Source organism: Cervus canadensis, chromosome 2 (assembly GCF_019320065.1).
Source record: "Cervus canadensis isolate Bull #8, Minnesota chromosome 2, ASM1932006v1, whole genome shotgun sequence".
NCBI lineage: Eukaryota > Metazoa > Chordata > Mammalia > Artiodactyla > Cervidae > Cervus > Cervus canadensis.
This window is the reverse complement of record NC_057387.1, coordinates 73474515-73495492: the sequence shown is the minus strand read 5'-3', so window position 1 is coordinate 73495492 and position 20978 is coordinate 73474515. Positions and strand designations below refer to the sequence as shown.

Sequence of the window (20978 nt, the reverse complement as noted above, 5' to 3'; positions counted from 1 at the left end):
GGTGTGATAGCTCAACACCATTGTCATATTCTACTGGTTTGAAACAAGGAATGGGTTCTGCCCACATGCAAAGGAAAAGGCTTACACAAAGCTTAACATTGGGGTTAGAGATCATTGAGGCCATCTCAGAATTTGCCTACCAGATGGTCCAAGAAACTAAATGTTTATGTTAAATTCAAATGGAAATATTGATCTTAAGAAATTATACATTTTTAGGTGTAAATTGTCTGGTCTTCTCAGAAAAAAATTGAGGGAAATTGAGAGCCTGACTTTAGAAACTAACTTTACCAGACTTATACAAAAAAATACTTCAGGAACCTTAGGATTTTTAACAACAAAATGTAATATAATACAGTTCTAGATAAGTATTAATAGTTAATACATCTGTCATAGACTAATTGATATCCTTCAATGTGAAGAATAATATGTCTAATACTGAAATAATAAGCATCATATTTCCTTCAGATGTTAAAGGATTGATGACTTTTTGAAAGAGAAAATTTATCATTCTATACTACAGAACCAGTAGTAAGAATATATGATAATAATGAAAAAAATAAAAAAAGACTTTTAAGATGTAAAGCATAAAATTATTTGACAACTCCTGAGTATATATATATTTTTATCTAACATTCAAATATAACCATTTAGCATCATTATAAATATTACTAGAAGGTCATTCCAGTCCTGTGCAGTTGAAGTACTTGGAGTTACCTGGGATAATTTTTTAAATGATTTTATATATTGGAATTATATTTTAATACAGGTTATTTTTAAAATATATGAAAAAAGTACATATACACATATGTACCTATCTAGGGCTATTCCTCTAATTTATCATTGGATACCATCCTCCCCAGGGACTAATAAGCATTTATGAAAGGTATCATCTAAATTCATCCTAATATATAACTGCAATCAAATGCAATTCTACTTCCAGTGGGAAACTCCAAAATAATCAGTGATGAAACAGTCTAGGTAGACTCAGCAATGAGGCAAAATGGTGTAACATATCTGAGTCAGAAAGTATGACAGATGAATATTTTTGAATACTGGAAGGCTAGGCTTATCTCACAGAGAACAACCCCATAACACTTGAACAAATCACTTTCCCTTGAAATCAAGAAAGAATGCAGTGTACTTGTTGAGTGAGAAACTGGGCCTATATTAAGAAGAAATCTTTTTATACTGCATTTTTACTGCTTATAGTTGACCTGGGTGGGGCATCATTAGGGCTGTGGTTCACTTGAATTGGAATAACAATACATGGGTTCTACTGTCCTACAGTTTCCGTTCAGATGACTAAAGTCATGGGACTTTCAGCATAGCTGGCTGATGACAGTGCATACTATTTTGTCCCAAAACCCAGTTCAAGCATGGGCATAACAATTAGATGGTAAGCACTTTAAAGGCAAAGGGCCAGGAATTGTACAGTTCTTGGTATATTGTAGGATAGCAAAGAAGTTTTTCTGAACTAAAATTAACTGTGGAATATCTTAGAATTCATGCATTGCACAGGACTGCAGTATTCTGAGATCTTATTGTTCAATTCAAATTCTACTTAACTCAGTGAACACTGGCCATGCTTCCACCAAATGCAGAAATTGTGGTAGGTGCCAAGAATACCACATTGATGAAGTCACACTCCCTGCTGTCAAGAAACTCACTCGATTCCCTAATTTGCTGTCAGTTTACAGTGATCACACTTCTTCCAAGGAACCTCTAAGAAATACCTAGTGGGTAGAATCTTGGAGTTCCACAGAACAGAGTTCAACAGTCTCCAAATGATGACTCAGGCCAGATTGCATAATTCAGGTTTTGTTTGCAAAACTGAAAATGCTTCAGCACCTACCTAAATTCCAATTTAAAGGAATTCTTTAACAAAGACACTACATGTTAGAATTTAAGGTATAGATACGAAACATATATTTCTGGGTAAATGACCCACAGACGAGCACCATTCCTTTAATCAAAACTTGTCCCTTGCTGACAACGCAGTTAGAGATGAAGTACAAAATGGCAGCTCAAATAAATGAGCCAGAAAACCTGACTTATCACTTTTCTTTTCCTCTAAATTAAGATCAAGAAAGCTGAAGAATATTTTGTCTAGAATGATATGAACATACGGGTACAAAAACTCCCTTGTAGCTTAGCAGAAAATTACTTCTGTGACCTTTGTCTGTACAGTGACCTTAAAAATGCAAGCATTGTTTTGAAAGCAAGCATATGGGAGTATTTTTTTTTTTTTATATCACTTTCGGTGACTTCAGTAGGTTTAACACATATTTTTGCATTTATTGCATAAACTCAATATACAAAGAACTTTCAACCTATTCAAACTCTACATTCAATTCTGTTTTTCAAAAATGTATAACTACTACTTTCTTTCCACCCACAGATTGCCATTATCTCAAAGGTGAAATTTTAGCCTATGACTAAAAGGACCTATAGCTGCAACTTCATGATTCAGCAACTAACATCAATAATTCACAGTGAGATCATAGGCCCCCTGTGGAAGGTAGTGACATACTTGCCTTATGAAACGAAGCTGAGGGCATATCCAGAGCATTTTGAGTTTAGATGTGTGGCTTGTGTGGGTGTCAGACATTTGTCTCTTAGCTGGTGCCCTGTAGAAGGATTCTCCTTTGGGGAGGGCTGAGAAAGGTGAATCGGGGTTGTGAGGCTAGGATGAAATGGTTATACATGTGGTAACCAGCTCCTCCTGAACTTGGTTTTCCACAGTTACCCTGGGCAGGTGGGAAGTCTTTCTGCTTTCTGTGTGAAAGATTCCAACTTGGTTTCCTGCCACCACCAAACAAAAATGTGTTGATTTTTCTTTTTTGAGCTTCCAACCCTTGCAACTTTCCAAAAATAAATCAAACCAGCCATCAGGGCACCGAAATAATACTACTACTAATAAGCAGCTTTGCTTAGACTTACATAAACAACACTTCTGAGGTAAACTTTGCCCCAGAGGTCTGGATACACTCTTTTTATATAACCTGCGTACTAATAATTACTAGACTTGGGTGCATTAACCCTGAAAATAGATGTTAATAGCAGCCCCCCAAAACAAAAGACTTGAAAGGACAATTGAAAAAAAAAAGTGCCAGCCAGCTCCAGCCCAAGCTAAAGACACCCTCATCTCCCCGCCCCCCTACAAAGATCTCCTCTCCTGCTCGCCCCGCCTACCGGGAGAGAGTAGGCTCGGAACCCCGCCCGCCCCCGCCCCCTAGGCTTTTTTTCCTCCTGGCCCCTCCCTCTTCCGCTTCTCTCGGCCTGGCTCCTGGAGCTGAGGTCAAATTGTCTGAACAGGCTGATTTGCATAGCCCAATGGCTGCGCGTATGCAAATGAAGAGGATGGTGGTTGGCTGGGGGTTAGCAGGATAACTCCAGCGAGCGGGGCCTTTGTCCTTCAGTGGCTGTGAGGCAGTTGTGGTGTTTGTGTCGCGGTCAGTGGCGAGTGGGTTGCTGAGAGCCGACGAGCGAGCAAGTGAGCGAGCGGGGCGGGAGGGGCGGACGGCGCGGCGGCGGCGGGCGCTGGAGGAGCCTGCAAGGGAGTGTGGAAAGCAGGCGCCCGCGCGCGGGCAGTGGCAAGAGCAGCCCGCACGCCGCTCTCTCTCTGTGGGCGACCTGCAGTTGCAATATGACTTTGGAGGAATTCTCGGCTGGAGAGCAGAAGACCGAAAGGTAAGTCTGCCAGAGCCTCTGCCTGAACTCTGCTTGCCTTCTGCGCGCACTCTCGTGCTGCCGGGATATGCAAGGTTAATGGGGAGTGAGTGGTTCAAAGTTTGCAGCGGGTACCTCCTATCCCGCCTTTCTTCCTCTGGAACACTCCTGAGGCGCGCGTGGACGGGAGGAGCGTACCCCGCACGCCGGTCGAGCCCCTCGAGGCTTTGCAAAGGGCAGAAGTGACCGTCCCTGCCCGTGCGGCTCTTGGGGCCGACAGCCTGTGGCTGCACCCAGCGCCAAGGACTAGCAGTGCACTCGGGAAAGGGTGGCGGGTGTCACTCTCGGGGCTGCTCACAGGATGCCGGGCCTCTGGGTGTAAGGTTATTGGGGGAAGGGGATGACATCCCAGGGAGTCCTGGGTTTGCAAAAGCTCGAGGGGCGCGAGCCCTCGGTAGGGAGGGTCGCGGTGCAGGGCGAGGAGGCGGCGACTGCCCGGCGGACTGTGACAGGTTTCCCTTGCTTCTTCCCGCGTGTAGGATGGATAAGGTGGGGGATGCCCTCGAGGAAGTGCTCAGCAAAGCCCTGAGTCAGCGCACCATCACCGTCGGGGTGTACGAGGCGGCCAAGCTGCTCAACGTGTAAGTGGAGCCCTCGCGTGCCCCTCGTGGCAATCCTGTTCGCCCCAGCCAGAGAAGGTCGCTTTCTCCGGTCTCCCTTCGCCCTGCAGCGCCACTTCCTGCCGCGTTCCTTCTGTTCCGCGGCTCCTTGTCCTAGGGGGAGTGAGCGGACCCGGGCGCGACCCCTGGCACTTGGGCGGGGGGGTGCGGGCTGCCACGCGTCGGGTCTTGTCTTTGGGCTCACCCGCCCGTTCGTTCCCTGCCCGCAGCGACCCGGATAACGTGGTGCTGTGCCTGTTGGCGGCGGACGAGGACGACGACAGGGACGTGGCTCTGCAGATCCACTTCACCCTGATCCAGGCATTTTGCTGCGAGAACGATATCGACATCCTGCGTGTCAGCAACCCGGGCCGGCTGGCCGAACTCTTGCTCCTGGAGACCGATGCGGGCCCCGCGGCCAGCGAGGGCGCAGAGCAGCCCCCGGACCTGCACTGCGTGCTGGTGACGGTAAGGGAGAAGGGGACTTGCGGGCAGGTCGAGGTTAGAGTCCTGGCAGGAAGTTCGCGAGGGCTGAGAGTCGCCTGACTGCAGAACTGAAATGGGCGAGGGTCAAGAGACGGGCGCCTTTGCCCCATTAAAGTGTGTGGCTGGACTTTCAGCCGAGATGTGCTAGTTTCATCATGGGGATTTTCTCTGGGACAGAACGTGTCTAAGCACGTTGGAGGCTGCCAGAAGCGGAAGAGATCCTTGTGAGTCAGCATTGCCAGCCCAGCTACTCCCTACCTACTCTGCACTACCTCCCGTGACTAATTCCTTTAGCAGGGCAGATTAGATAAAGCCAAATAAATTCCTGGCTCACCCTCATTAAGGAGTCAGCTTCATTCTCTGCCAGTCAGAGCTAAAAATAGAAATGGTGTAGGAGACAGACCTCATTAATTCCCTAGAAATACATTAAGGGGATAGAGTGGAAATTTTTCTTTGTGATCTTGCAGTTTTTTAAATGTCCCCTTGCCCCCATAAAAACCTTTAAAAGGTAGATAAACTTGTGTTTACAGAGGTAAATGTGATTGTTTTGTCTTTTACATTTTGGGACTGTTTGACTGATCTCCTAAAGTGGCAGCCTCATTATTTTGCTGCTCCTGAAAAATACTGCTCTCTCTTTTGGGAGGATAACAGGTGGCAGTTTTAGTTAACTGCTCTGCAGCTCTAAACTGCTGGTAGCCCAGCATGGAAGTATTTCTCAGGTGTCCACCAAGGTACCAGTTTGGTAGGACAAGCCTATGAATAATACTCTCATGCAAAAACTGAATAAATATGAAAACATATATATGGCTCAGTTAGTTGCATGTGTTCAGACTTTGCAGAGTATAGCTTCGTAGAGAATTACCCCTTAACGATTTTGCAGGAAACCCAACTACTAGAAAAATTATTTTTATGGTTTTAAGCGGTCTGTCACACAGCCAAAGTATAGAATGTTCAAGCATCTTCCCCTCAGAAGTAGTATAATTAGTAGCAAAGTCTGACTTTTTTTAAAATAAGAATTTTATTTTTTCTAAATTTGTTCCCAGAATCCACATTCATCACAGTGGAAGGATCCTGCGCTAAGTCAACTTATTTGTTTCTGCCGGGAAAGTCGCTACATGGATCAGTGGGTTCCAGTGATTAATCTCCCTGAACGGTGATGGCATCTGAATGAAAATAACTGAACCAAATTGCACTGAAGTTTTGAAATACCTTTGTAGTTACTCAAGCAGTTACTCCCTACACTGATGCAAGGATTACAGAAACTGATGTCAAGGGGCTGAGTGAGTTCAACTACATGTTCTGGGAGCCCGGAGATAGATGACTTTGCAGATGGAAAGAGGTGAAAATGAAGAAGGAAGCTGTGTGGAAACAGAAATACAAGTCAAAAGGAACAGAAATTACAAAGAACCATGCAGGAAGGAAAACAAAACTATGTATTAATTTAGGATGGTTGAGTTACATTTAAATAAACCAAATATGCTTTGTTAAAGTTTAAATGTGCAGCCATAGTTTGGGTAATTTTGGTTTCTATGCCCTCAAGTTTAGGGGAAAAATAGGGTTAATCATTTAAAAACCATATTTTATTGTATTTTGATGAGATGTTAAATTCTCAAAGTTTTATTATAAATTGTACTAAGTTATTTTATGACATGAAAGGTTATTTATGCTATAAATTTTTTGAAACAATACGTACAATAAACTGGTATGGAATAATTGCATCATTTCTTAATGTGTGCTTTTGTTTCAACTTGTACTTTATTTTCTTTTAAACAAGTTTTTTTTTTCAATATGGAAAAATTAAAACCCATGTGAAATCATGTATATATAGTATATGTGCATCTGTATATATAGATGTGTGTGTCTGTATGTATATAAAATACTTTTCTACTCAAAACATTTGGGATGAACATGGCATAATATTGTTTTTTATTTAGTTGGACATTTTAGTGATGCCCTGCTCTACCCTACACCAAAAGTCAGAAAAACAGGTGATTTAGGAGTTGGGTTGGAGTTAGGGGAAAGTGGTGTGGGAAATTGCACTTGCAAAACCTGGATAAATACAGATAAATGATAACTAGTGCTATAATAAGATTATATGCAACATGTTACAGAAGCAGAGGGGAAGGGAGTCACCAAAGACCTACCTGCAAGACCAGTGAAGTTTTCCCTGGGAAGAGATCATTGTATTTGGATCTTAAAACAGGAAAAGGATATTGCTAGCAGCAGCACTAGTTTCTGGGAAGGTGTGGAGGCCTGAAAGACCAAAACCTGTTCAGGGAACCAAGAGTGATTCTGTGTGTGCCTCTGGTGTAGAAAGATAAGGGAGAGATAAGGCTGAAAGGTAGGTGGGGATTAGACCCAGACTGGGAATGGCATTCCATGTCACCCTTAGCATTTGAGCTTTCTTCTGTAAACTTTGGCCAGTCTGCAGACGCCTTCATGCAGGGAGTGACGTGATCAGTGTTTCAGGAAGATAACGCTGGGCACTGAAAGACGGGTTATTGGATAAGCTGCTGTAGGTAAGAAGGCCAATTGGAAAGTGACTGGAACGGTCCAAGGCTGTGCATTTTGCAGAAGCACATGCAGGAAACAGGAAAGTGGCCTGCTGAAGATTCTGGTGCCCTTATTCCCTTTCTAGAGCTGTGTGCCTTCCAGCTGAACATGGGTGCTATGGTTCTGAGGGGTTTGGCTAAATTAGATGGGAGAGGGAAGAAAAGAGAAAAAGAAATGAAAGGCTTTAGCAGAACAGTCATCTTTTACTTGGAACAGTCACTTGATAATTAACTGCAACAATCTTCTGGACATACAGCCAAAGAAAGCAAAAATGCCTACTGAGGAGAGGCCTAATATAGCTTTGGTACATGGGATTTTTCTTTGCCTACTTCTCAAACCATACCCTCCCCCCCAACACCCGATGGCTCCACGGCCATCTGTCTCCCACCCTTGTCATGACTACATACAATCCGGAAAAAGTAGAAATCCAAGGAGAGAAATGCCAACTAACAGTTAACAAAAAGCACCAAGTTTCTGCATATCTTAGGAATAACATAGGCACATGAGCCCTTCACCTTGCAATTAAGTTTCTGTTTTTCCACATCTACCAGAAATGTGGAGTTTTAGTCCCTGTTTAGGCTTGTATCTTATTTAAGCTAGTGCCTGATCCAAAACATAACTGCTATTTAATAGTTGCTTTTTACATTATCAGAAGATGGAGAGCAGTGAGTTTTAAACAGATTTTTTTTCCCTTCCCATTAAGTAAAAATACTTTCAATTCTTTCTCAAAACTACTTGATTAAAGACCCTCCTGCAAAGATGAGTAAATTAAACTAGCAAGGCAGAGTGGGGAGGAGCAGCTTATGTATGTGCCTAGTCACTCAGTCATGTCTGACTCTGATTTACAAATAATGAACGCAAACTACCTGGCACCTGATAGGTGTCATTACAGTGTGTCTATTACTAAAACTTGGGTGATGGCAATAGGAAAACTTCTCAGGCATCAGAGAAATTTGTTGCTTATAACATGATATACGTATTTAAAGAAAAGTGTTTTGAATGTGTATTCTTATTTCATAGTGCTCAGAGATATGAAAGTGGTAGTGTGCATCCTTGAGGTTGTTTGCTTTCAGAAAAATCCCAACAATTCACACGGGATTTTGAAGTTTTGGTTTTTAAGTTTCAATAGTTGTTATTCGTTCCTGGTTGAACATAACACAAAAGTAACAAGGTGTTGAAAAATCCACTCTGAAACAATTGAGTTAATTGTAAACAAGTGTGCAATTACCAGGGCAGATTCTGCCTCTAAATGCTGCTAGTATTTTTCAGTTGTTGCTTTAAATGCCATTAACCCTACTTATTGCAAGTAGGTGGAAATGTTACAGAGGGGGCAGAAATCCCCTCCTCTTTCTAAGGTGTGTTGTTTGTGGAAAATACCTACTTTTTCCACTGGCAACTTTACCTCAGTGTCATAAACAGTATTGACTCCTCCGTCCTGCAGTTCACCAAGGCCCTCAGTAAATTAAATTTCTATAATGAAAGGACTCATGAAGGTAAGTAATCTCCCATAATACATATTTTATTTCCCAAGCGAAGAAAGGGTCATGGCTAGGAAAGAGCTGTTTGTATATTGTTAATTGGAAGTATTTTCAAAGCATGTTTTGAGACGCCTTACTATAACCCTTATTAAATCATTGTTTCCTCAATTTTCAACTATATGGGTTCAATTTTATTCTTTGAGATTTGGTAGAAGGCTGCAAGCAGTGAGATGTGGTTCCTTTAAATGAAGAAAACTCAATGGCATGATTTAACACCAGGCCAGTGTCCCTCAAACTGAATTGAATCTTTTTTTTTTTTTCCTTTTAAACAATCCTTAGATAAACATCAGGATTCGCCCAGCGGCTCAGCGTTAAGAATCCACCTGCAGTGCAGGAGATGCGGGTTTGATTCCTGGGGTCAGGAAGATCCCCTGGAGAAGGGGGTGGCAACCCACTCCAGTGTTCTTACCTGCAAAATCCCATGGACAGAGGAGCCTAGCAGGCTACAGTCTATAGAGTTGCAGAGTTGGATATGACTGAAGAGACTTAGCACAGAGCACAAGTAAACATAAGAAACTGTGTAAAAAGGTTGTATTCATGAAGAGCACTAAGAAAGAATTTTGTTATTGTTCACTTAGTCATGTCTCTTTGCGACCCCATGGACTGTAGCATGGTGGGCTCCCCTGTCCTTCACTATCTCCTAGAGTTTGTTCAAAGTTACGTTCATTGAGTTGATGAAGCCTTCCAACCGTCTCATCCTGTTTGAGTGCTTATTACGAGCAAGGGCTATGCTGGTTATATTGAAGTCTACAAAAAAAATCAGAAACCTACTCTGACCTCAAAGAGTTTCCAGCCTAGTGAAGTTATGAGACACAAACATCAACAGATAAAATCCAATGCAGAAGTGCCCAGAGAACTGCTATGAGAATTCAAGGCATAGAAATTTCTGGAGGGCACATGAGGATGACTTGCAGAAAAAGGTTGTGAGTTCTTTGATCAGAAGTTAGCCTCATATTTTGCAAACCACACAAATTACTTAACTGATTGAATATTGATTATAATTCTGCTAGCTGCTGCAGAGAATAGACAGAGGTAGCCTCTAAGAGGTAGCGCTTGTCCTTAGAAAGTTTATTATCAAATAAGGAAATCAATATCAACATATTCACTTCTTTAATGCTATTTACTGAAAGCCTGTCATGCACTGGGCACTAAGTCCCAGGGCTGCAAAAGTGTAAAAACAAGGTCTTTGTGTTTAAGAATGTGTGCAGTTTAGTGTAAAAGACTGACACCTGTGATGCAGGGCAATCAGTGACAATGTGCTGTGTTCAAGGCCTAAGTGTTCCTGGGGGCCGGGAAGGTTGGGAATATCCAATGAGACCCAAAGGATGAAGAGACTGGCCAGGGGATGGTGAAGGGACACTTGTTCCTGCAGAGGAGCTGTAGCTCTGGAGGGTATATTTGAAGCACGTTTGGGGTGAGTTTCTAGGACAGCCACAACCCTCACATAGGGATTTGTTGTTTTGTTTTTGTGCTCAGTCGTGTCTGACTCTTTGCAACTCCATGGACTGTTGCCCACCAGGCTCCTCTGTCTGTGGAATTTTCCAGGCGAGAATACTGGAGTGGGTTGCCATTTGCTTCTCCAGGGGGTCTTCCCAACCCATGTCTCCCACATTGGCAGGTGGGTTCTTTACCACTCAGCCATGAGGGAAGCCCCTGGAAACTGGTGGCCAAGAGAAATTTGGCCTACACGATGTTTAACAATATACATTTTTAAAGTTGTCAACATTTAAACATGAAGAAATTTCTTAGAAAAATCTTTATTTCTGTTGTCTCTTGGAAGTTTGCTATTTGTGGCAACAGTGGGCCCGCAGTCTGCATGGCAGCCACTGGCTGCAGCTGAGGGAGGCTCCTCCGTTTTAGACAAGGATTTTCAGTTTGCTACAGACCTTGCCCTTGCCTATTGTCAACTTAAGCCTCCTGGACTCACTTAGGTTTCCCTTCCTAATCCTTTTAGGCATGTGGGGTCCACCCTTCACTCACCCTCCCCCAGTGACACATATCTCTCATTCTGGGGCTCAGGTTCTTCCTGTGTAAAAATAAGGGACTTGTCCTCCAGAATTTCTCACGTTTTCCAATAAACAATGAAGACCTAGGGCTGTATGTTAAAAACACAGCTCTAAGACCCTTTCCCAAGAGCTTCAGATTAAATGGGGCTGGGAAAGGCTCAGAAGTTATTTTTTTTTAACAAGTACTCCAGGTAGTTCTTATTATCAGGGCAGTTTGACAAACATTGCATGCTTTCTTGGAGTTCTTCCACCTGAAACTCAGTAGAATCACGCTTTACAACTCTTGGGGGAGGAGGAGGGGGAGGGGGGGAGGGGGAGGGGCAGCTTTCACCGGATCAGTCTCCCTGATATCAGCCCACCAGGAGCTGAGGGGTACAGGTTTCTCTGCAAAGATTAAAGAGACTCTCAGGGAAGAGGTATAACCATAACAATTTGCTGCCTGTGGACAGAGTTAAAATTTACTAGTTTATTATTCTGTACCAGTTAAAAGAACTAGGGCTTCCCAGGTGGTACGGTTCTATCAAGAATCTGCCTACCAATGCAGGAGATGCAGGTTCTATCTCTAGGTCGGGAAGATCCCCTGGAGTCAGAAATTGCAACCTGCTTCAGTATTCTTCCCTGGAAAAATTCCACGGACAGAGAAGCCTGGTGGGCTACAGTCATGGAATTGCAGAGAGTCATATACACCTGAGCACTGAGGAAAAGAACTACAAAAGGAGGGATGGTCCACAAACAGGTTGTCTCTTAGGGCTTCCTTGAATTGAGAGAACAGACCTGTTATGCAGTAGACACAGCGCTGGGCATGTGGACAAGACAAGAAGCTGACAGCCCTGTAAAGACAAGCTCTTGTACAGAGGACTGCTCAACGTCAGGCATAAGGTAAGGCGCTCAGGAAGTGAGCAGAGTTCTTATTTTTCTTCTATCCGTTAAGTACTTTCTGGCTTATAACATGCTTTCACATTTATTAATCCATTTGGTTCCTTGCCAAAGCTCCTGAGGCTCAGAGGTCAAGAGACTCCTCTAAAGCCACATGGCGAGGAAAGGGAAAATCAAAATTCTACTCTAAACTGTCTCTTAAAGGCCAGCCAGATAGCACAGGTTAGCCTAGGGGAGCCTGAAACTAATTGGATCTAATCTTTTACTTATCCGCTAAGTGGGACAGAGCCCTAGGAAAACTAAAGGGGACAAAAACAGGAGAGAATTCTAAGAATTGTTGTCTTTCATCCTGGAACCTCCTCATGGGAGAAGTGACTTTTGTGTCCCTGGGTACTTTATGCTAATATATCTTCTAACAAATAAGTGTCCGAGAACTTATGCAGAAAAGCAGCAAACTTTCCTACCATCACCACTTAACACCTGATTACATCACCACAGTATCAAAATAATCACTCTGATAAAAGGCTCACCTGGAGAAGAGCCTTCTGATTTCATTTTGGGCTTCTTTGTATAACTGGAGAGAGCTGGCAAATGATCAAGAATAAGAGTATAGCAGTTAAAACAATAGGCTTTTCAAAAAATTTATTTTTGGCTATGCTGGTTCTTTGTTGCTGCACATGGGCTTTCTCTAGTTGCGTCGAGCAAGGGCTGTTTTCTAGTTGAGATCCACGGGCTTCTCATTGCTGTGGCTTTTTGTTGCAGAGCATGGCTCTGGTGTGCATGCTGCTGCTGCTAAGTCGCTTTAGTCATGTCCGACTCTGTGTGACCCCACAGACGGTAGCCCACCAGGCTCCCCCTTCCCTGGGATTCTCCAGGCAAGAATACTGGAGCAGGTTGCCATTTCCTTCTCTGACGCGTGAAAGTGAAGTCGCTCAGTCGTGTCTGACTCCTAGGGACCTCATGGACTGCAGCCTACCAGGCTCCTCCACCCATGGGATTTTCCAGGCAAGAGTACTGGAGTGGGGGCCATTGCCTTCTCCGCTTAGGCCCTAGAGCACAGGCTCAATAGCTGTGGTGCATGGGCTTAGTTGCCCTGGGTTGTGTGTGATCTTCCCAGACCAGGGATCAAACCTGTGTCTTCTGCATTGACAGGCAGATTCTTTACCACTGAGCCAGCAGGGAAGCATTCGACAATAGGCTTTAATAGCCAGAAAGATCTGAGCTTGGGTCTTGGATCCCAGCTAGGACTTGTGAAAGGTAGTAACTTCTCTCAACCTCAGTGATTTCTCCCAGAAAATGGAAAAATAAACAAGGCTTATATCATTGGTTTGTTTGTGGGGATTAAACAAAACAATGCATAGAGAGCACTTGGCTCATTTCCTGGAGATACTGAATATATGTGCCCTAATGATAACTACATCTCCCAACGATGAGTAATTTCCCATGTATGTATGTATGTATTTTGTATCATTATTCTATGTTTGCAAATTAGAGGGTGACTTCAGTGAAAAAGAAAGCACCTCCCCCCAGTAAACTACACAACAGAATATGAAAAGACATCATCCAATTAAATTATGTTAATTTCCACTAATCTAGTTTCTCCTCTCCATTTCCATTAACTTAATTTGGTCCTTTATCACTCATTAGGATTATCAAAGCAGAGCAGTTTCTGTTCAAAATCAAAGGTTGAATGCATGCTGTGTGCCAAGTTCTGTGCTGGAACTTGCTATAGAAAGATGATGGTGGTGCAGTTTCGACCTGCAGTCTATGGAGGAGCTGACAGACACAGAATTTTCAAGGTGGTGTGGTGGCCTGGCAAGTCTGGGCATGCGCTGTGTGTGTGTGTTTAGGGTGGTGGTGGTGGTGAGGAAGCCTTCCAGGAAAGGGTGATGCTTGACCTGAGTCCTGAAGCATGGTTAAAAGCGAGGCAGGGAAGAAAAATGCTGTGCATGAGGGACTCTCTTAGTCTGTGGTGTTTGCTGGAGGATTAAGTGTCAAGGAAGGAGAGGAGAAAGGTAGGCTCAAAAGGCAGATGAAGACCAGCTCAGAGACAGCCTTGTATGTCCTTCTGAGGAGCATGACTTTGCCCTGCAGGCAATGAGGGGACTCTGAGGATTTTATTCGGAAGAGTAAAATGGGCTAACAGTGGTCTATGGTTCACTGTTCTCAGATGAGTTCAATTAGGCGGATCAGTGTGATGGGCTCAGAGGGGAGCGTAATGTAAGGGATCAGTTGTTTGTTGTTCTCGTCTGTCCTGCTCCCCTCCTCCTCCTTCTTTCTGTGACCCTTCTTTCTGGTTAGCACCCCTCACCTCAGCCTCAAAAGGAGATTTGGAATATAGGCCTGGGTCATCTTCCTGGCCACGGTGATTGGGATGGGGATAGATCATGTGACATCAGCTGGGCCAATCAAATCTTCCCTAGACTTCTCTGTCAGAGGAGAATCTCTTTACAGGCTGCCAAGCTGATCCATGAGTCTAGGGTTACTGGCAGGCGCTTGCATGCCACGGAGAGTCAGTTTATTCAAGAGCAAAGGGCAGTCATATTGAGCAAAGTTAAGTCAGACAGCGAAGGAGAAATTTCGTATGATAGCCCTTATATGTGGCATCTAAAAAGAGATGATATAAGTGAGCCTACTTAAAAAACAGAAGGAAAAAAAAAACAAAAACAGAAGGAGACTCACAGACTTGGAAATGAACTTATGGTTGCCAGAGGGAGGGATGGGGGGAAGGGATAGTTGGGGAGTTGGGGAAGGATGTGAACATACTGCTATATTTTAAATGGATAACCAACAAAGACCTACTGTATAGCACATGGATTTCTGCTCAGTATTATGTGGCAGCCTGGATAGGAGGGGAGTTTGGGGGAGAATGGCTACATGTCTATGTACAGCTGGGTCTTTCCACTGCTCACCTGAAACTGTCACAACACTTTTTGTTAATCTGCTATACCCCAATACAAAACAAAAAGTTTAAGGAAAAGGGCAGAGACGAATCTTGTCAGCAGAGCTTCTGAATCCAGCTGTACCTGAAGGGAGGCCCATGGATTTTCAGTAATGTGCGTAATTTCATTTTCAGTTAAAAATAGGATTTTAGTTTTATTTGCAACTAAGAGTGGGGACTGAGGGATTCCCTGGATGCAAGACTTTCAGGGTCAAAACTGAGACAGTCCCAAGCAAACAGAAAGCTGGCCATCCTAATACCAGGGTAACCATGGAGGCTGGAGTCTACATGGGACGTTTTTGCGGTTCAGTCAAGGGGTGATAGAGGCCTGGACTCACAGTTAGGAAAATAAGAGATGGATTTTAGAAGTATCTGGGAAATGAAATGGGTGAGACTGGGTGACCAGATGTAAGGAATGATGGGGAATTCTTGAATGCCTCCTAGGATTCCAGCTGAGGCAATTTGGATATAATATGGCTGTCAGTTAAAGTTTCTGGAGAGGAGATGGGTTTAGTCTTGGATGCATTATGTTTCAAATACTTGTGCGACTACCTGTTAGAAGCGTCCAGTAGAATAGATAAGTTGCATGCTTGGACAAAATTGGGCTGGATGTTTTGATCTCGGAATCCTCAGCATATACCAACTGTGAGAGTGGATGAGCTCACCAAGAAGAATGGATAAAGTGAGCAGAGCAGCAGTCAGCCAAGGATAGAAACTTGGGACTCAAGGTAGGATTTTAGAAGGCAGACATAGAGAGGAAATGAGAGTCTTGATGTCATAGAAGCTGGAGGGGCAGTATAGTGAGTTTACAGAAAAGAATAATTCTGTCAGAGTAGTCCCTAAAGCAGAGACTGAAAGGTTCTATGGAATTTGGAAATTAAGATTTCACTGTCCATTTCGTTGGGTGAAATCAGTTTCACTGTGTCGGTGTGAGTAAAACCACGTTGCAGTTGATCGAGAAGATGGGAGGTGGGGAAGAGAAGACGGGGAAGGTGGACCACTCTCTGGGGAAATTTTGATGAGAAAGGAGAAAAGAGAAGGGGCTCCGGGAATAACTGGTGGACTTGCTTCTCACCTGTGAGCCTGATAGAAGTTATCTGCTTGGGTGTGATGCAGAAATTTGGATGTGGAAAGGTAGGCAGTTTAAAAAATTCAGGCCAAATGGCCCCAGCATTTTTTCTGTTGGGGAAGGCAGGATTATTTACTTGACGGGAAGGGGATAAATAGGGAGAGTTTGAGTAGAGTGATAAAGGTTTGGAATGAAGGAGTTGAACAAAGTTCAATAAAAGAATTCCTGATAGGGGCTTAGAAATAACCACCGTCAGTTTCACTTCACTAGTTCTTTCTCCTTATTCAGTCTAATTATCTATAAGGAAACAAAGCTTAACATGTCAAACCCCTGCTTAAGCAACTCTACTAACTCCCTTACCTTGCCTTTATAATCAGTAGAAAAGTTTTGCCTTTGATGATTTGACTCAAGCTTCTTTCCCAACCTCATCTGCTTGTTCCTCCCTATAGTCCTGCCTCAGAGATCTGTCACCCAGAAGTAACAGAAGTCTGATACCCAGACTTCTTTAGAATCTAGCTTGTACACACTGTTTTAGCAGCTGAGAATATCCTTTCCCTAGTCTCCACTAACAAACTCCTACTCATCCTTCAAGGCCCAGCTGGTACACTGCCTCCCCTGTGAAACCTTTTTTGACTCACTCAAGCAGGGCTACTCCTTAGAATAGCATTTACCACATTGCATAGTAACACCCACCCTCCACCCTTACCCTCCCTATCTTGGGAGATCCTAGTCTTTTCTCGGTTTATTTTAGGACATACTTAGCACAGTGCTAGTAGGAGCTACCATACTCCTAGTAGAAGCTCAACAAATGAATGAATTCTTCTTTGTCCTGCTTCTAAAAACCAAATTTTTAAATGCTCTGTTACTCACATTTAATGTTTGAGTGGCCTATTTTTCTTTTTGTAGTTATAACTCATGAGACATTGTTGATACTTTGAAGAAATTTGCTCATTTAATTCTATTAATTGCTTATATACAAAATACCTTTCTGCAATTCATTTTTCCTTAAAAATTCTTTCCAGTCCTGATGATGAGTCAGTAGCTGAAGTATCAGGAAGTGATCCTTTAAATATCTTTTAAATATCTATAATTATACACAGCAAACCCACATTCCCTTCAGTGACCCCATACTCTAGACTGGTTCTTTCCCTCCTGGTTTTCAATTCAAGAAAGAAAATGTGAAATGACTGGGGGTGAAGATGGTTAAAAAAGGTACCCAAAATGAATTGCTTTCCTCCCCCAAATTTATATAAAATTTAAGACTAGAAGAACTGTTAACAATTACTTAGCCTGAATCCTTCTTAAAAAATCCTTTTTCCTTTTTTTTTTCTGGAAACAGGGCCAGAAATCATAAAAGTCATAAGGTTACACAGCAAATTAGTGGCAATCCAACTACAGCCCACGTTTTCTGCTTCCAAGACCCGTTCTTTCTCTTACTTCATACTGACAACTCAAGAAAAAATGCAGTTTTTTAAAAACATGAATGCATGCTCAGTCGTGTCCAACTCTTTGCATCCCCAAGGACTATAGCCTGCCAGGCTCTTCTTTCCATGGGATTTTTCAGGTTGCCATTTCCTCCTATAGGGGTTCTTTCCCCAGGGATCCAACCTGTATCTCCTGTACTGGCAGGTGGAATCTTTACCACTGAGTCACCTGGGAAGCCCTAAAAAAGCATATCAAATGTACTTTTGGATCTCTCTGAACATCCATTACCTCATGTGTAAAATAGGGTTAATAACAATAGTGACCTCATGGGCTTGTAGTGAGAATCAAATGAATTGAGATGCAAAATTTCTGAAAGCAATACCTGGGCACATTAAGTATCTGGAGTCTACCGTTGTTTATTATTTAAAGTCCAATACATTACATTCTTTTTTCCCCCAAATTTCTTTGTTTCTTTAAGGACATCTATATGTCATGGACACCTTTCCATATCAATAGAAAGCTACTGATGTTTTTAAAGGGTGACATAGAAATACATTACATTCTTGATTGCTAAGGAACTAATTTACTCACTTTACCTTACTTAATTTTATTGAAAATTTTTTTTGTTACTGACTTAATGTACAGTATTATGTTTCAGGTATACCACATAGTGATTCACAATTTTCAAGGTTACATTCCATTTATAGTTATTATAAAATACTGACTATTCCCTATGCTGTACAATATATCCTTGTAGCTTATTTACATAATACATAGTAGCTTGTACCTCTTAATCATCTACTCCTATATTATACCCCCCAACCTGCTCCCCTCTGGTAATCACTAGTTTGTTCTCTGTAAGTCTGTTTCATTTTTGTTATATTCACTTGTTTTAGATTCCTCATATAAGTGACATCATACAGTATTTTTCTCTGACTCTCAATCCATCTGTGTTGTTACAAATGGCAAAATTTCATTTATTTTTATGCTTGAGTAGTATTCCATTGAATATACTTATATACCACATCTTCTTTATCCATTTACCTGTTAATGGACACAGGTTGCTTCCATATCTTAGCAATTATAAATAATGCTGCTATGAACATCGGTGGCATGTATCTTTTCAAATTAGTCTTTCCATTTTTTAAAAAATGTATACCTGGAAGTAGAATTGCTGAATCATATGGTAGTTCTATTTCTCACTTGATGAGTTTTAAATTTCCCAAAGTTATTTTTTCTCCCCTCTTCATCCCATTCAAGCCATTCTACAAATATGAAGACAGACCATGGGTTGTAGAATCCAGCTGAGCTAGGTCTGTGAAATTAGGGTCTGCACTTCTTAGCTATAGGATCCTGCATAATTTGACTTCTCTGAGCCTCAGTTCCTCATCTGTAGGACAGAGTTAAACTCTACTTTTCTTTTGAGAGTTGTTGTGAGGCTTAAATGGGAGAGTACATGCAAAGTCCCCAGCCTGTGTCAATGTTGGGTCCCTCCTTTCCCCAGTGCCTCACACAAATTTCTGTAAATATTAGTAGATGTTGTATGAGCTATATTGCTATGTACTTCATCGATATCAGAGCTACAATGGTTTTTCTAGAACAAAGTAATTCTAATGCACTGGCCTTGGGGAAATGTCTCAAGGTTAAAAGTAGGAAGGATCTGCTGCATGTGCATGATTCTTGGAGCATGGTTCTTCAAAGGGATGCTTGCCTTCTGATATACTGTAAGGCTTCTTAACCATTTTTGCCATATCCAAGTACAAACTGTGCTATTATACACACACATTTTTGAAAATGTAAGTTGGCTTACTTTTTCTTTGTCTGTTTTAAAAGGAAACTTTATATCACAACTTGCTCAGTGAGTGACAGCTTTAGGCCTGCCCCCGCTTCATGTCAGTTTACAGGTCCACAGGGTGCTTGTAGTGACACTTGGCTGCTGTCCTGTGTGAGGACCAGACTGCAGGTCTTTTTGTGGCTGGAGCTCCCACTTCTATCATTAAGCAGTGTGTGCATGAGGGGTGTGTGTGTGTGTGTGTGTGTGTGGTGTGTATGTATGTAAAGATGGGGGCATGATTGGATCTAGAGACTAGAAATAGCAATTTACACCTAGGTATCTCTGCTGCAGATTTAATTTCCAAACTCAAGACCTTACCATTATATAGCTCAGCCATTCCAATTATTTGCTTTCATAATTGAATAGATTCTCTAGGAGGATTCATAGGGTGTAAAAATGCTTCATATGTAAAATTCTCAATATACTTAAAACTTTATGGTGCACTTCTGCTCCTTTGTGCTAAGCGTTTCTCTCTCCATAGTTTTATTTTTACAGTGCCAGTATTCTTCTACAGACTAATACATAGTCATATAGCATTTCAGGATGAACTTAGTTGGATGGCATTTTCTTCCAGTGCAGAGAAATTATTGGTTTCTTAAAAATTAGTAGCTGAGGTGCGGGTTCCTGAGACCAACTGTCTATGTTTGCCTAGGGCTGGCCTAGATAGCTAAAGGGCCTTTAGCTATATATAATAGATGTGATTGACCCAGATAAAGGAACAGTAATTGGGGCAGTATCTGAAGGCAAAGGTTATTTGCTGCTCACAGCGGTAAAGGGGTTAAGAAGCAAGCAGGGCCAGGCTCTGACAACAAGCTAAAGGCAATAGTCACGCCAGCTTGTGCAACGGTGGCTAGAGCTTATGGGTGGGTATGTTCTGCACAGTCAGTCGTAAGCCCAAAGTTTGTAAATTTTGACATAGAAAAGGAGGCGGAAATACCCTAGCTCTGAGTATGAAGGCTTATGGTGAGTGTCCACATGGATATATGTAACAGACCCTTGCCAATGAGAAGCTGGCCACAGGAGAGCTGGGAGATGACCTGCATCTCCACATTTAGCTCCCATGTTACTAGCAGGCTTGACTTGTTCATACCATTTAGATCAGGTACCATTTCATCTGCCATATTTACTTAGTCTTCTCACTTCATTATCCTCTCTCCCCTATGCATGTTGTGCTCTTAGTTGCTCAGTCATGTCTGACTCTTGCGACCCTATGGACTGTAGCCTGCCAGGCTCCTCTGTCCATGGGGTTACCCAGGCAAGAATACTGGAGTGAGCTGCTGTTTCCTCCTCCAGGGCATCTTCCTGACCCAGGGATTGAACCTGCGTCTCCTGCATTGCAGGTGGATTCTACCTGCTGAGTCATCAGGGAAGCCCTACCCAAATCCCATCTACCACCTCCCAATACAATCATCTTCCATTGCAAGTCACAGGAACTTCCGGTAATTTGGTTTGAACCATGAAAGTGCTGGTCAGTTGCTGCCTATTTTTCATGACTGCAGTGTCTAAATGCTTCAGTCCTTTCCTAGAAAGGGTTGAGTGGCTATCTCTGCCCTGACTCTTTGAGAGTGTGTGAGTGCTGGTTTTTTGAAGCAGGGAACATCTCTGTGGCTTGCCCAGCCCATAACCTTGTTGGCTGCCTTCTCCCTTCCGGTGGCTCTCTGGATGATATTGTCCCTCCCTCCGTCTCTGAGGGAGTCCCAGCCCTGGAGGAAGGGACTGGGCAGGAGACAGGGTACCTTCAGCAAACACTTGGTGAGTATGAGTCATCAAGTCTGATGACCTTTCCATTTGTTATCTGTTTCCATGGTCATTGTCAGGTCTCAGGATGGGAAACAGCCTTCGACACACAGTGAATCATTACACCACCACTCCTTAACAACTTCCACCCTCTTCCTGTTGCTGGGTGGCTAAGGGGTATGGGA

General features: G+C 42.8%; 1 protein-coding gene across 1 annotated transcript; it reads left to right on the top strand.

Moving 5' to 3' along the window:
• The first annotated feature begins 3276 nt into the window (after positions 1-3276).
• On the top strand, positions 3277-6532 carry GADD45A (growth arrest and DNA damage inducible alpha). The gene is made up of 4 exons (XM_043461015.1): positions 3277-3690; positions 4209-4310; positions 4559-4796; positions 5858-6532. The coding sequence occupies exons 1-4, from the start codon at positions 3647-3649 to the stop codon at positions 5969-5971; spliced, it is 498 nt and encodes a 165-aa protein (XP_043316950.1). The 5' UTR covers positions 3277-3646; the 3' UTR covers positions 5972-6532.
• Positions 6533-20978: the final 14446 nt, after the last annotated feature.

Excerpts from the sequence above, each read along its gene's own strand:
- GADD45A (XM_043461015.1), top strand. The coding sequence starts at position 3,647 with ATGACTTTGGAGGAATTCTCGGCTGGAGAGCAGAAGACCGAAAG. Across the intron at positions 4,311-4,558 it reads GCGGCCAAGCTGCTCAACGT|CGACCCGGATAACGTGGTGC; the intron begins GTAAGTGGAGCC and ends CCCTGCCCGCAG. Across the intron at positions 4,797-5,857 it reads TGCACTGCGTGCTGGTGACG|AATCCACATTCATCACAGTG; the intron begins GTAAGGGAGAAG and ends ATTTGTTCCCAG.